This window comes from Amblyraja radiata, chromosome 32 (genome assembly GCF_010909765.2).
Source record: "Amblyraja radiata isolate CabotCenter1 chromosome 32, sAmbRad1.1.pri, whole genome shotgun sequence".
NCBI lineage: Eukaryota > Metazoa > Chordata > Chondrichthyes > Rajiformes > Rajidae > Amblyraja > Amblyraja radiata.
Genome location: NC_045987.1, coordinates 15,278,914 through 15,295,717, shown reverse-complemented (window position 1 = coordinate 15,295,717; position 16,804 = coordinate 15,278,914). Strand labels below are relative to the sequence as shown.

General features: G+C 45.6%; 2 protein-coding genes across 4 annotated transcripts in view; one reads left to right on the top strand and one right to left on the bottom strand.

Annotated features, from left to right (window-relative positions):
- Positions 1-7,577, bottom strand: part of traf2 (TNF receptor associated factor 2) — a 39,085-nt gene extending 31,508 nt beyond the window's left edge. Inside the window, exons 1-2 of one of the 3 annotated variants that reach the window (XM_033049223.1) lie at positions 3,864-4,251; positions 3,721-3,822 (exon numbers count right to left, since the gene is read on the bottom strand). In XM_033049223.1, the coding sequence (XP_032905114.1) occupies positions 3,721-3,732 (12 nt within the window). In that variant the 5' untranslated portion in view covers positions 3,733-3,822; positions 3,864-4,251. Of the gene's footprint in view, positions 1-3,720; positions 3,823-3,863; positions 4,252-4,275; positions 4,390-7,534 lie in introns of those variants that run through there. The other 2 variants (XM_033049225.1, XM_033049224.1) reach the window with 2 other exon arrangements.
- A 256-nt stretch (positions 7,578-7,833) lies between these two features.
- Positions 7,834-16,804, top strand: part of ccdc183 (coiled-coil domain containing 183) — a 43,544-nt gene continuing 34,573 nt past the window's right edge. The window contains exon 1 of the mRNA XM_033048730.1: positions 7,834-7,999. Within this exon, the coding sequence (XP_032904621.1) occupies positions 7,900-7,999 (100 nt within the window). The 5' untranslated portion in view covers positions 7,834-7,899. The remainder of the gene's footprint in view (positions 8,000-16,804) is intronic.

The following is a 16,804-nucleotide window of genomic DNA, read 5'->3' as shown; positions in this document are numbered from 1 at the left end:
GCTAATTTTCCAATATCAGTTAATCACCGACCTTACTCTTTTCATTTCAACAAAATCAATCCTTCCCTCAGCTCCTTCTACCCTGATTACCAGCTTCAACTATCAGCACTTACAGACGATTGCTTCATATCAAAGAACAAATGTCTGCCACAAATCTCCTGTTCCCAAACTATTTCAATCACCTCCAATTTTCTAGTGTCTTTTCTCCCTAACCCCAGCTCTCAAATTCATCTCGGTCGAAGAGCCTACATTCCTTTTTCCTTCCCCTTCCTGCTCATCTCCCTTAGGCAACAAAGATTTGCCAAATTCATCCCAGAATACTACTTACAACCCAACCAATTTCTTCGATTAGGATTCCTATTTCTATGCAAGGACCACCAAACAATGCCTTCCCAAGACCTGTCTTATGTTTGACTACAATAGGGTCAATAGGCATGCGTAAGGCGTGCATAGCCTAATGTTGTAGGACAACTTGTTCTATTTGATCTTATTTGATTGTGCACGCCGGCTTGATTGCATTCGTCGAAACAGGTCGGACCACGTGAAGGTTGCAATCTTCCACCCCTACAATAGGGTATTCTCGTCTTGATCAGGACAACCTATAATATCTTTGGGTTGGAGACAAAAGACTGCAGATGCTGGAATCACAAGCTAAAAACAAACCGCTGCAGGAAATTAGGGCGTCAGGCAAATTCTATGGAAACAATATGGACACATTACTTTTTGGATTGGGACCCTTCTTCAGAATGATGGAGTAGAGTGGAGATAATTGGTAGAAAGAGGCAGGCGGATGGGACGATGTAAGAGTTGGGAAATAATAGGTGGATCCATGCGAGGTGAGACTGATTGACAGATGAGTTAGGTGGGAGGAAGGGAGGGTGGAGATAGTAACCAAGGTTGAAGGTGGAGAAGACGAAACTGTTCAAATGGTGCAATCTGGTAAGGAGTGAATGATGGGAGTGAAATGGAGAACTAAAGGGAGAGGTGGCGAGTAGAAGGGAGCAGGTAAAGTAGGTAGAAGGGAGCAGAGAAGAAAAGTGCAGGACACAGGGAGGAGATGAGCAGTTAAAGGAGGAAGTTAAGTGGATGGGATGGGAGAAGGGTTTGGTATATTTTTGTCACATGTATGAAGATAGAGTGAACAGCATACTATCCAGTTAAATTATACCATACATGAATGCAAGCAGGTACAGCAGGGTGACTCGGAGAAAAAGACCAGAGTACAGAATATAGTCAAACAGTGTTAAAGTTAGAGAAAGTGCAGATCAAAAAATATCTCACCAATGTAAAGGAAGCCACATCGAGAGCACCAAATACAATAAACAGGCTTGGCGGAGGTACGTGCGAAGAGGTGTTGGAATCCCCAAACGGAGGTGAGAGAACCGGCAGGAGAGAGTGCCTGGAAAGAGGATGGGTGTGAAGGACGAGATGAATGAACCAGGCAAACATGGAGTGGTCCCTGCAGAAAGCAGAAAAAGGTGGGGACAGGAACATGGGACAGGTGGTGAAGCTGGTGAATATCATACAATGGTGTGTTGGATGAGAAGGCCAGTGTGATGAAAGGCAAGGACCAGAGGAACTCTATCACTGTTCTGTCTGGGAGGAGGAATTTTCTTTCACGCTCCCTCCTCTTCCCCCTTACCAATTCCCTTCCACCCACCATCTCACCCTCTGGTTCTACATTTCACACCCAACCTTCTCCCTTTATCAGATTCCACCATTTACACACGCTGGTCTTTGCCACTTCCAGCCTTGGTTACTCACTTTACCTTCCTCCCCTCCGTCAGACTCATCTGCCACTCAACATCTCTACACCAGGGTCCACCTATAACTTGCTAGTTTTTGCCGCCTTCCCCTCTTCATTTCTACCAGCTATCTCCCCTCTACACTATCAGTCTGAAGAAAGGTCAACCCAAAATGTCATCAGCCACTTCCTTCTACAGATGTTGCCTGACCTGTTCAGTTCCTGCAGCAGTTTTTTTTTTGCTCAATATCTGGATTGTCTTTCATAATTTCTGTGACTGAATTACAACACACTGGTCTAATAACAATGATGCACCATTTTAGCAAATTCCAGCACTTGAATTGGATTTGGAATTTAATTCTGGTATCAGGGTGAGAATGCTTGTGTTCATGAAGACAACAAGCCCTTCTCATAAATTCTCCTCTGCACCTCTTTGCTCAATCCCCTCTAATCTCATCTCACAAACTCCCTACTTAGATTTCTCTACCCTTCCTGGACTCACCTTCCCATTTACAGTGTTGCTTCCTCTCTCACATTCTACCACTGCTCTCACACAACCTTATCAAAAGTCCCTCATCCACACTGGACTCCCTCTCTGCCCTTCACACTAGCTCATTAGCTCCAGTCTCCCATAATCTAATGCCTCAAGCTCATAGAGCTATCTTTGGCTCATCCACCATGAGCTACCCTTCCAGTCACCCACTACCCTCACTCACTCTTCCACCAGCCCCTCCATGACTACCACCCATCCGCAATTCTCCATTTGCAGACTCTCTCCCAGGGCATGGCCTTCTATAACCACCCGGCACCCCCGTCCCACTCCCAGTAACCATGCCACCTGAAACCTGCATCAGTTTCCCAATACACTTTCCACCAATCACCTCCATATGTTTCTACCACCCCAACTTTTCTGCCATAATATCTGTAAGAGATCGGCTGCCCATCCACAGCCAAAGGCAGACCACTGCACTGGCTACCCAGTGTAGGGCATGCAGTAGCCATGTCAGGAGCGTAAGGTCTTAAACATGTATTCAGCTCATTCTCCAGTTATATCAACAATTCTTTACAGACAGAAACGTTTAGAACTACTGCTCAAGGATTATAAATCCAGCTTCAACGTTTCTTCTCCTTCAGACCTTTGGACATGGATCACCTCCCAGCAAAGTTTTGACTCTCCAGAAAAAGCTATGTATCTTTTAGACTTACTTATATAACTCTCAATCTAATGGCCCCATTAAGCAAAATTATTTTATACTGACCAAATATTACCTATCCAAACACAGCCAAAGTATCTTCAGAAACTTCCCTGTGGCTGTGTATCCTCTTCAAACAGGCAGTGTCCTTTAGCAGAGCAGGCTTGACTTTCTATTTGCATTCAAAGGCACTGCATTACCAATGCCCACAATTTTACCATTCTGGAGGTCACCATGAACCAGCGATTCAATTTAACCAACCACACTAATATTTTGGCTACAAAAGCCGATCAAAGGCTGGCCACATTGCCGAGTGACTCAACTCGACTCTCACAAGTCTTTCCATTTGCTCTGAGACACAAGTAGAAGATATTCTTCTTTGGATGAGTTCAGCTCCAACAAGAATCAAGAAGCTTGTCATCATCCAGCACAAACTAGCTGTTTTATTGGCATGCATCTATCATCTTGAACGTTCATTTCCTTTACAACCGTGCGATGATTGCGAACCATCTGCAACGTGCTCACAATGGTTTGAAGCCCACAATCGTGCTCCAGGTGCTGCCTGCAAGTTTTCTTTCTTCCTACATACCATCCTGATCTAAATATCCATGGCCAGTGTGCTTTATTCTCAACCCAAAATTACAACAGGTACAGCATTTAAAAGCAGCTTTTTACCCCCACCTTCTGAAGAGCAATCAGGGGTGGACAATAAATGCTGACCTTCCCAGGTCACATCTGTTATGCTACTGTATGCGTTTCACTGTACTAGAGTCTGGTTCTCACCTTATAATACATATAATACAAGGGAATAAATACAATCGAACAGCAGTTGCTGCCTCACTGGCTCCCTGTATTCAACACGTTTGCCTTGTGCCCCCCACCCCCCTTGCAGTCGCATCTTTACGCAGTCGCATCTTTACAGTTACACTCGCACAGGCACCAGGCGGGTCTCAATTTGCTTCAACCCACATGGGAAGGGTGAAGCAAACAATTGCGGCTCTCGCAGGCTGGATTCGCTTCCATGGCCACTCAAGCGAGCAGCGTTGGCAAACAACGTGCATGAGACGCCACACTGGCCCAGAAGCCAGACCCCTGAATCTCGGCACCTCCGAGCCTAGGCCGCACCCGGTCCCGTCTCCGCTGTCAGACGGGCGCGATTGCTGCATCGCAAAGTCCGCGGCGAGGTTCACAGTACGCGAGCCGATGGCAGTTCCAGCACGCAGGCCCCAGTATGAGCCTCGGCCGTCGGGCAATGGCTGCACTGAGACCACCCGAGACTCGGGATCCTGCACCAATTCACTGCCCATAACCCCCTCCCCTCCGCCGAGCCCTACTCACCGCACGCTCCACGGATCGCTCCCGGACGCTACGAGAGCTGGGCGGGGCCAGGGCCGGGGCTGAACCGATACAATGAGGCCAAAGATTATAGAGCTCTCTAATCTTTGGTGAGGCGGCAGACTGGCTGACACCAGACCCCGACCTACTGAACCCGGACCTAAACCCCGACGTACTAAACCTCCAACCCTGACATACTAAATCCCCACACCTGAACCCCTACACCCGGATCCTGAACCACAACATACTAAACCCCCACACCCGGATCTTAAACCCCGACATACTAAACCCCCAACCCTGACATACTAAATCCCCACACCTGAACCACTTCACCCGGATCCTGAACCACAACGTACTAAACCCCCGCACCCGTACCATGCACCCCGACATACTAAACCTCAACACCCAGACCCTGAAGCACGAAATACTAAACCCCCATGCCTGAACCCCCATACCTGGATCCTGAACCCCGACAAACTAAATCCCCATGCCCGGATCCTAAACCCAGACATACTAAACCCCCACACCTAGACAACAAACCCTAACATACCAAACCACCACACCCGAACCCTGACAGCCAGACTCTGAACCCCTACACCTAAACCTGACACCCATATCCTGAACCACCACAACCAGATCCTGAACCCCCACACTCGAACTCTGAACCCAGACATACTAGGCCCCCACAACCGGATCCTGATTCTCGACATACTAAACCCTTATAACCGGACCCTGACATAGTAAACCCCCACACACGGACCCTGAACCCTGACTTACTAAACCAGACACCCCACAGAGACCTTGAACCCAATCATCCACACCCAGTCACTGAACCCTGACATATGGATATACGACCCTCACCCCTTAAACTACAACACCTGGACCCTAGCAACCCCACTTCAAGACACTGACTCCAACATCCTCACACCCGGATCTTGAACCCCAACAACTGCAGGGCTAGACCTGATCGTCAACAACCGTTTACCCTGATTACCAACCTTCCCCCCACCCCCCCCAGCTAAATCTCAACAATCCCTTTCCCCAACCATCACACCTGGACCCCTCAACCACACCCCCAAGCAGCTGCTACCTTGGATTACACCATTCCATAACCCCAAAATGCCAAACGAACCACAACCCCCCAACTATACCACACTTTGAACTTCAACTCCCCAACTCCTCACGCCACAACAACCTCATAGCCCAAAATCTAACAATCTCACCCCTGAACCCCAACAACCTCACCCAAATGCAACACAAACTCCAAAAACATCAAACTGAACCCCACATTCTGAATCCCAAACAACTTTGTTCCTCGGAACCCACCTAAGCTGCCACCTCCACCAAATTTCGCTGACTAACCATCCCCCTCCAACCTAAACCCTGCTAAACTCATTTCATTGAACCAAACACAAATCCACCTACAAGGGTCGCCTATTCCTTCTCTCCATAGATGCTGCCTCACCCGTTGAATTTCTCCAGCATTTTTGTCCACCTACAAATGAACCTCACCAAAACCATATTTCAACCAAGTTCTTCTCAGCTCATTAAATTATCACACAAAACCTTCCCTGAACCCACCAAATCCTCTTACACCACTAAATTATTTCATTATCATCAGCCAACCCACACCCCATTCTAAACTCTCCCCTCAAAGCATATATATATATCCAACCAAATCCCACTTTTTTATTCTGAAATCTTCCTCCCCATATAACTAAATGTTCCCAACCCCCCCCACCTAGCCACTGAAAATCCCTTAAACCCCATCAATTTGACAAAAAGCTCACACAAAGCGTGGTTTCCAATCCCCATCAAATCCTCCTCTTCCAAACCCCACCAAATCAAATTTCCAGATATTTCACCTGAGCAATCTAAAACCCAAAGGATTATATATTGAATTATCCAATATCAAGTATTTCTGCTGACTGGTTAGCACCACACAACACAATGCTTTTCACCATAATGTACATGTTGTAGCGGGGACTCGCAGGAGTCCAGCCAAAATCCAAGCGATCACAGGTTGTGTGCATGAGACGTGTTTTATTCTGTACCATGCAGCTTCCTACCAAAGATCTTCTAAGATCTTTGCTTCCTACTCCTCACTGGTCACGGGCGTTGCCCGACCTTAAATACCCACTCAGGTAAAACCCCATGACTAGTGCCTCCCACACCGAGACGCGGCCTCCAGAGCCGAGAGTTCGTTGTGCCCGTGGCTTACCACCAGGTGCCGCCATAATGTGACAATAAACTAAACTGAACAACTCCATATGCCCATTACCCACACAGTCCTCCCCCCAAGTCCCGAATCACTTTCCCCTAGTTCCCAGCTGCCCACCCTCTCCCCTGATTTGATTAATCTCAATCTTTCTTATCAGATTCCACAATCTGCATCCCTTGAGCTAGAATATTTATCCCAGTCCGTTTTAAGCATAACATATCTGATGGATCTAACTTGCCCCAGAAAGAAACAAATTGAAAGCTCTCCCTTCTGCATCATCTCTCCAACTACTAATGTATTTGAATTCAAAACAAAAAATGCTGAAAATCTCCAACAGGTCAAGCAGCATCTATGGAAGGACAGTTAACATTTCAGATCCAAGACCCTTGAATGTTTCCAACATTTACTGCTTTTATTTCAGATTTCCGGATCTGCAGTTTACTTATTTATTTGCACATTACCTTTATTTCTATATTTATTAACAGACATAAGGATCAATGCCTAAACATGGAAATCCCTCTTTTTAATATTTCCCCAGATTCCCTATAATTAGTCGGTCATGTTTAAGGCAAGATGGAAAGATTTAATTGGAATTTCAGGGATAACTTTTTTTACACAGTGATGGGTATATCTGGATGTAGTAAGTTGAAAAGCTCCAAGTAGAGCATCACTCAGCACTGGACAATTTTACATTTTATCAAGTCAATTAATCTACAAATATGGAACGAGCTGTTGAAGGAGCTGCTTGTGGCAGGTACTATCGTCACATTTAAGGGACATTTAGATAGGTACATGGATAGGACAGATTTGGAGGGTTATGGGCCAAGCCTGGGCAGGTGGGATGAGTGTGGATGGGGCATGCTGGTCGGTGTGGGCTGAAGGGCCTGTTTCCAGCTGTATGACTGTGTTTTTTCAGAGCAAGCATCTGTTGTTAGGTTATTTGGGATGGACTTCACCTGTCCAAATGTTTGCATGTGGAGATACTTTCCTCGCAAATACTCAGCAGAGCTGAGGCTCCGTTATAGGATCTTTGGGCCTCACCTAGCTACACCACAGGTTAGATCCGGCCCGGCGCCATTGCACACGTGATTATGCGTGTCCCGCCCACCGCCCCTGACGGGCTCCAGGTGAGGCCCCACCCCCTCCCCGGCAGACTGCAGGTGAGGCCCCACCCTCTCCCCCTCCCCCTCCCCCTCCCCGGCAGACTCCAGGTGAGGCCCCGCCCACCACCTCCTGACGGGCATTTGGTGAGCACCGCCTACCGCCCTCCAACGGAGCAGCTGAGGCCTCGCCCACCGCTCCCTGCTGGGCTCCGGGGGTGCCCCGCGCACCGCCTCTGTGACGCCACAAGGCTGTGTGTGTGACGGTGACCCGCCAAATCTTTGGTGGAAGGGACACTGCCGGTGATGCAGATGGGCAGTGGCGACGGTGCCGACATGGCGTGCTTCAGGGAATGGAGCAACCGCGATCAGATAACGCAGTTGCGCAACAAAGTCTTCCTGGAAGGTAACCGACCACCCAGCTGCCGGAATGCAATGCTCTTGACACTGCATCACTCCCTAATCGCCGTCTTGGGCGTCAATGGTACCTGCACCTCAACACACTCAGCTGCAGCTGGGTGCTGCTGAGAATGTTAGTGTCCCCCAACAGCACTTCTTGTGTGGGAAAACAATCTGTGGCCGGGAGATGGCAACGGAATGGGACGAATTGAATGACACGTGGATGTCAGCAAGAGCACGATGGCCAGAGTGGCCTCGTGTTATTTGAGTTTATATCATTGCCTCGCCTGCAAAACATCTGTAACGCTGTTTCCAACATCAAAAAAACTCCCAGTCCACTTATATGCGTGCACTGAACAAACTCCGCAATTGTCAATTCACGTCACCTTCCGCAACATCTTTCTTGTCGACAGCCATCATTGTCTCTTGCATGGTACACAAAAAAGCTGGATAAACTCAGCGGGTGCAGCAGCATCTATGGAGCGAAGGAAATAGGCAACATTCTCATCTTTGTCTACTCTATTGTCTCTTGCATTGTTACTTCACTGACCCTCGCGATCATGTGACCTTTCTGCCCCCACACTAGGCCTGCAGCGAAGCTGTTGTGTGGAACAACTATCCATATCCCACCTGTCTAAGCTAAACATAATCAGCTGTTATAAACTCTACTAAGGCTTCAATCTCTATGTTACTGGGCAGGGGAAATTGCAGGGGACTTGGAACCATATTTGCCCTTGTATTTTCAGCATGGGTCACTGACAATAGACAGAACTCTAAGAGTTTTATGACGTTCCATCTTCTGAACAGAGCTCCAAATACATGTTGCGTCTTCTCTTCGTTTGATGCGGCTGAAATGAATTAACTTGGCAATGATCAGGGATAAACCATAGAATCTCAAAGCAAAACATTTGTTGCCAGAAACCTTCAATAATCTGGAAATAAATGAGACACCTTAGGGGAGTGTGAAACTTTCAGTTTTATTTTTATTCAACATTTTCATTATGAATAATGTTATACATACCTACTCATGCAATTTACCAGAGTCCTATGCATTTCAACAAAAGACAAATGCTGGAAATCAGAAATAAAATAAGAAAATATTGGTATTGATCTATTATTACCAGATGTACGGAGGAGATACAGTGAAAAGCTTTGGTCCACACAAAATGCTGGAGTAACTCAGCAGGACAGGCAGCATCACTGGAGAGAAGGAATGGGTGACGTTTCGGGTCAAGACCCTTTTTCAGACTTTCTTGCACAGTGAAAAGCTTTGCTTTGCGTGCTACTAGGCAAGCCATATTTCAGCACAACAGGTAGTGCAAAGAGGAAATAGAGCACTGGTGAGCTTGATAAGGCTGAATTATGTTAAAAATATGAGAAAATATTAAATGAATTCCTGAGCCAGCTGACAACTTATATTTTAGTCTCAAAGCAGGCTTTTTTCCAGGAGATCGATACAGAAAGGCAAGTCTAGGCTTGCCTCGGGTTGCTGTGTATTGAGATAATGAATGACTTTAAAATGCGTCCAGCATTTATTTGACAAGAGAGGAAGCCCAGATTAATCTCAGTAAGGGGTATCGGGACAACGTCCGATGCCTTTGAGGTATGCAGTGACTGATAACTTTGATATGCAAGTATCTTGTACCAAATGTCCGATGCCTTTGATATGTAAAGTCTTTGTACCATATGACAAGATGCCTTTGATGCAACTGATGTGACGCGACAACTCAAACGAATCGTGTAATAACGTGTATTCTCTGTACCTCTGACCATGACTAATGTTTGTAGAATGTGCTAAGGTGACAAAAAAACACTATATTGAATTGAATTGAATTATCCTTTATTGTCATTCAGACCTTTCGGTCTGAACGAAATTTCGTGCCTTGCATATAATAAAATAACGAAAACACACAATAAACACAAATTGAACATCCACCACAGTGAGTTCACCAGGCACCTCCTCAATGTGATGGAAGGCAAAAGTCTTAAAGTCTCTGTCTCTTCCCTCCTTGTTCTCCCTCTGCGCTGAGGTAATCTAGGCTTCCGTTGTTGTGACCCCGCCGGGTGATGGTAAGTCAGTCCTGCGGCCTGGGGTGGTCGAAGCTGCCGCCCTCCAGTCCAGTGGACGCAGCTTATGTTGCGGGAGCACCGGAAAAACAGGTCACCAACCTGTGACCTGCGAGCCCCCGACGATGTCGTCCACTGGGCCCGCGGCCGAGCCCCCAAATTCCGGTCGCCGCCGCCACAGCCCCGCAGCCTGGCCGCCACCGCCTGAAAACCGCCACAGCCCCGAAGCCGGGCCGCCGCCGCCGGAACGGCCGCCACAGCCCCGAAGTCGGCCAGCTTCGCACTGGTAAGTCCTGGCTGGCTCTGCCTCCGGAGCCTCGAGGTCGGTCGTAGTTGGAGGCTGCCAGCTCCGCCATTAGGCCTCAGCGCAGACCGATAAGGAGAAGGGGGATACGACAAGAAAAAGTCGCATCCCCCAGAAGGAAGAGACCAAAACCATGTTTCTCCCACCCCCCCCCCCCCCCCACACATACACAACGTAATAAACTAAAATTTTACTAAAATAGGACAAAAGAAAAAACAGACGGACCGCAGGCGAGCGCCGCCACTTACGGATATATAATACCATGTAATTCTGTTGTTCAGGGCAAAGATCCTATAACAAGCAAGATAGATCACTCGACGAGAAAGACGTAGTATGGTCATGGGCAGATTCATGGGTAATTTCCAGCCCCATTTCCGTAACCGGCTTCCGTCTCCGCACCAAAGATCCCATAGCGGAGCAAAGATAACTAGTGCGGAGACGGAAGCCGGTTACGGAAACATCCTTGTAAAAATAATAGTTATTTGGTAAAAATCTTCTCATTTTCAGAATTTTAATTTATTAACACAAACTGTTCCCCCCGCAACGTTGATTACACTGCGAGTCGGGTCGGGTCAGGTTACGTAAATGGATGAAAAAAAAGCCCACGTTCCGTTCCGTTGCGTACTACACGTCAGCCCATTGCATTTAGCAGGAGTGATCTATCTTGCTCCGCTACAGGTTCTTTGGTTCAGGGAAGTGGACTGAGGACAGCCAAGTGTCTGTATTGCTCACTTGACGGGTTTTCCTTGCCACTTCCATCGGCCGATAATAAGTAAAGTTTTGAACTGGTCTACCAACCGTATTGTGAGTTTATTAAGAAGCGAACCTGTTTGTTTGAATAAAAGTAACATTTTCATTGGCGTTTTGTCGGCAGAACTCGCTGGGACACCATCAACAGCTGAATGAGCAAGAGGTTGCAGATGTTGCCGGGACTGGAAAGGGAGAAAATTGAGCTCTTATCGGTCCGTTGCAACCGACTCCTAGATATTCCCGGGAACATATGTGATCCTTCATCAGACGTTGAATTGGTTCCCTGCCGAGGTTCTTAGAAACAGACAAAGGTGACCAATTGGGTTTTGTGTATTTTTAAGAAGGAATTGAGAAGTCTCTTCAATTTTTCAATTAAAAAAACTTTATTGGCATGATAAAATACATCGTTATATTTCCAAAGTATAAAACATAACATACATATTTAAAATACATAAATATATGAACAAGTATACAGTGCATGGATAGATATGTCCCTGTACATAAACTCGCAATAGACCTATAGCCCTTTATTGATTGCTACACGTTCTTGCAGCTGTAAGCAGTACAATAGAATAGCAAGTTTAGCAATTCAATACTAATTTCTTAATGTCAGTTAATGTCAATTAGTGTGTGCGTGCATATGTGCATGTTGGTAATTCACCGTCTCTCAGGTTATGGCATGCTGTTACGTATTGTACACAAAGATGTGCCGTATTTCCTTCACTAAGGATTATTCTTAGTTTTGACATATCATCTAGTTCTTTAAAATCAGGGGTTGCCAGACTGAGTTCGTCAAAGTATGTTTTCCTTGTTTTGTCAAATTTTTTGCATTTTAGGAGGAAGTGCACCTCTGCTTCAACCTCATCTGTCAAACAGTGGCTGCATATTGTATTTTCACTTGGTTGCCAGAATCTCTTCTGTCTTCCTTTTTCAACTGCCAAATAGTGGTCACTTACTCTGTATTTGGTGAGGGTCTGTCTCTGCTTTATGTCTCTAACAGTTGAGAGATAGTCTGCCAATTTATAATCTATATTTAGGGCACGGTAACATTCTAATCTGCTTTGGCTCTTGGTTTCTTTATCCCAATGTTCCAAATACGTTTCTTTACATTGTTTGATAATTTGGTTCACTCTAACTGGTGATTGGGGATCAGTATTGATCTGAGGCTGGTCAGGGTTTAACTGGATAGGGTTTAACTGAATAGGGGTAGTTAGTCTCAGTAAAACTGACACAGGGAACTCCTTTCTGGGCTCCCCTCTTGTATTTGAAGGGCTTTAAACTGGAGGGTATCTGGGGGGCTAGATTTAAGGTGATTTAGTGTTCTTTTCTGGATATTTATTATGTGGGTATCTGCCTAATTCCGCCCTACATGCATTTGTTGGTGTTTTCCTTTGGATACGCCAAATGTTCCGACAAAATTCCGCATGCAGGGCCTCTGTTGGATGTTTTTCCCATTTACTATAACTATGGTGACTGAGCTGACCCCATACTTCACTACCATAAAGCGCAATAGGCTGGATTACACTGTCAAATATTTTAAGCAAGATTTTAATTGGAATTTGGATGTTGTAGAATCTTGGTCTCTGTCTCTGTTGTATTAGCCGGGCTGAGAATCCTCGTGGCTAGATTAGATAGGGTTAGGGTAGGTTGTACAAGTTGAGACACTAGGGATTGAGAAGTCTGCTCACTCTCTCTCTCTGTCTCCCTCTGTCTCTGTCTCTGTCTGTCTCTGTCTCTCTCTCTCTCCCCCCAAGTTGAGACACTTGGGGCTAGGGTAGGTTGTATTAGCCGGGCTGAGAATCCTCGTGGCTAGATTAGATAGGGTTAGGGTAGGTTGTACAAGTTGAGACACTAGGGATTGAGAAGTCTGCTCTTTCTCTCTCTCTATCTCTATCTCTATCTCTCTCTCTCTCTCTCTCTCTCCCTCTCTCTCTCTCTCAATAATTAGAGAATTTGCCAGGTTGGGAGTCGCGGCTATGTGGAATACTATGGATAAAAGTAATAGGGGAACGCCCGTCCAACATATGTGTTATTTGAACCCTAAAAGTAACAACGACTATAGAATATTAAGTTAGACAATACAAAGAGCAGAGATGTTGATATGGGAAAGGAATGCAGGAAAGAAATGGAAGAAAGGAATTAAGGAATGGAAAACGGAAGCAGAAAAGAAGCATGAGGAGAGTAGAGATTGAAGTTGGATGGATACTGCATGTAAGAAAGGGATAGAGTTAAGAAACAAGGATAGCACCATGAAAGGATGCAAAGTATTGCAACTAGAATGCCAGTGGGCAGAGGAACAAGAGAAAAGAATTAAGAGACAGGCGGGAGGTAAGAAACAGGTGATGGTTAGTAAAAATAGACCCAGTACTGGTAAATCCTCCGGAGGAGACCTCATGTCTGGCACGATGACCCTGTTTGGTAGTGAAGATGATGATTTAGATAATCCCGGGAGACGTCCACCTCCCTACGCCCCACCAGTAGCGATGGCATCCTTACCTATGGCAGCTCCGTCAGTAACATCCCTATACCTCGAAGTTCCGACTTACAAAGCTCCTCAGAATTGGGAGCACGGGAATGCCCTTTCTGTGCGTAACTTGCTTAAGGCATTGATGCTCCCAGAACAGCTGGCCATTATTAAATGTGCTGCCCACACTGGTGCTGGGGACCCTATAACCAAAGGCAATGTGTTTACCGATAGTGTTGCCAAATAAGCAGCCTATGCATCCAAATGCGTAGTGACAGCAGGTAAACAGATGCTAGCAAATAGAACGGTCCTGCCAGACTTGTGGGAGGTATGTACATTACAGAGGGACGCCTCTGATATCCAAAAACAACTATGGAAACGAGAGGGCTGTGCCATTGATTCTGCTCACCCCGCTTTGACAAGTTTGTGTACCCGAGGCATTTTTACCTGTGTTTCTAACATATATTCACTCCCTTACCCATGCTGGTAAGGAGGGAATGATAAGGTAGAAATAGAGTTAAAGAGGTTGGAAACTGTTGCAGTTGATGGACAGACTGAAAAGATTTAAAAAAAGCAAAGGATTGGGTCGCAAAATGACAAGTTTGAAATCAATGTTACATCAATGATTTGGATGAAGGGATTCAAAGTAACAATATCATATTTGCAGATGACACAAAGCTGGGTGGCAGTGTGAACTGTGAGGAGGATGCTATGAGAATGCAGGGTGACTGGGAAAGGTTGGGGGAGTGGGCAGATGCATGGCAGATGAAGATTAATGCGGATAAATGTGAGGTTATCCACTTTGGTAGCAAAAACAGGAAGGCAGATTATTATCTAAATGTGGCGTCAAGTTGGGAAAAGGGGAAGTACAACGGGATCTGGGGGTCGTTGTACATCAGTCTATGAAAGTAAGCATGCAGGTACTGCAGGCAGTGAAGAAAACAAATGGCATGTTGGCCTTTATAACACGAGGAATCAAATATAGGAGCAAAGAGTTCCTTCTGCAGTTGTACAGAACCCTAGTGAGACCACACCTGGAGTATTGTGTGCAGTTTTGGTCCCCTAATTTGAGGAAGAACATTCTTGCTATTGAGGGAGTGCAGCGTAGGTTTACAAGGTTAATTCCCGGGATGGCGGGACTGTCATATGCTGAGAGAATGGAGCAGCTGGGTTTGTACACTCTGGAGTTTAGAAGGATGAGAGGGAATCTCATTGAAACATATGAGATTGTTAAGGGCTTGGACATGCTAGAGGCAGGAAACATGTTCCCGATGTTGGGGGAGTCCAGAACCAGGGGCCACAGTTTAAGAATAAGGAGTAAGCCATTTAGAACGGAGACGAGGAAACACTTTTTCTCACAGAGAGTAGTGAGTCTGTGGAATTCTCTGCCTCAGAGGGTGGTGGAGGCAGGTTCTCTGGATGCTTTCAAGAGAGAGCTTGATAGGGCTCTTAAAAATAGCGGCGTCATGGGATATGGGGAGAAGGCAGGAACGGGGTACTGATTGGGGATGATCAGCCATGATCACATTGAATGGCTCGAAGGCGAAATGGCCTACTCCTGCACCTATTGTCTATTGTCTAAAAAAAAAAGAAAAAAAGGAGGGGGAAGATATTGTGCAAAACAAAATTACCCTGGGGGAACCCTTTTTCTGACAAGCAATTATGTTATAAAAAAAATTGGGGATGAAGGAAAATTCGGAGGAGAAATGAGGATAGGGTAGGGAGACTGAAAAGTCACGGGGAGTCTGACTAATCACAATCTGGATCAATGTCCAATCACAGCGTACGAGTGTTTCAAACTTAACTCTCTCGCTTCAACAAAAAGACTATACCTCAGTCCTCCCACTGCAATGACTATATAAGTGACCCGATAGAGCATCAGTCTCCCTGGGGAATGTCTGAGCTAATAAAACATAGCAGCTTTTAAATGTTTTCTTGTAAATTCTTTGTAACCAGGATTCTGGTAAACAGAAGACTTGTCAGAAAAAGGTAAAGTAAATTACAAAGAGACATCTTTGATGATGAAATATTATGTACTGCTTGTAAAACAATGTTTTTTGTATATGTACTGCTTGTAAAACAATGTTTTTTGTATGTGGAATGTGTGAAATTTGAAGCAATGAGTAAATGTGTGTGTGTCCCTTTAAGAACAGAGTTTGTCCTTTAAAATGCAAATGAACAGACAGGTTATGGTGTGTCCCTTTAAGAAACTGCCATGAATGGGGGGGCGGAGCTATACTTGAATGATAAAATGTGTTGTTTGTTATAAATTGAGTTCAAAAAGGGACTCATCCCGATTAAAGTGTAAAATGAGATTGGAAATGTCACAATCACAGAGAAAAAGAAAATGTGTTATCGATTATCGATTACTGATTCTGAGTGAGTTCTTTTGGGAAAGATTGTTTTGATGTGATAACAGAGGTTGTCCTTTAAAATGGAAATGAAGCAAGATTACTGTCGAGACAAACAAAGGTGTTGAAGCATGTGCTGTGTAAGGGAAAAATGAAGGTACATGCAAAATTGTCTTATGGCTTACAAAAGGGGGTTTGAGGGAACTCACAATGAGGGGTAAAAGGTGAGAGAAGATGAAGTAGATTGGGGAAGAGAACATATTTGGAGATTTGAATATTTAGGTGGGGGGAGCCTCTTCAGATATAATCGGATTAAAGAATAAGTTCACAGGGAAGGTGATTTCACATTTCCAAATCACCTGCAGAGTTTTGGTGGAGGGAATGAATAGAATGGGTCATTCAACCGCAGCTATAGAAACAGGATTAACATCTTTTTAATTGATACAGGATAGGCTGCTGTACCCACCCCCTGGAGAGTGGGAGGAAGCCACCTACAGGCCCTGGGTGATTAACTAATTATGTATGGACAGCAATTAGCCCATGTCTTACCAGATCTGCATTCCCAGGTACGAGGAGCTGTGCTGAACACCAGTGAGCACAGGGACAAGTCCATAAAGGCTACACCATGACGGGGTGTTGGGCCAAGAAGAAATTGAGACTGTTCAAAGGAACAACCAAGTGCTACCATCAATATCAACTGCCGTGAAGACTGAAGATCATCGTCGTTGGATACATTTGATTGACTGTGAACAGTTTGTGGAAACAAGAAAGGATAATGGGGCTATTGACCCTCCTTTTATTCTGGGGTGGCCCACATGGACTGGACTTCCGTCAGAATGGCAAACTTGAGGACTAAACCACATTTAAAGGATGGTA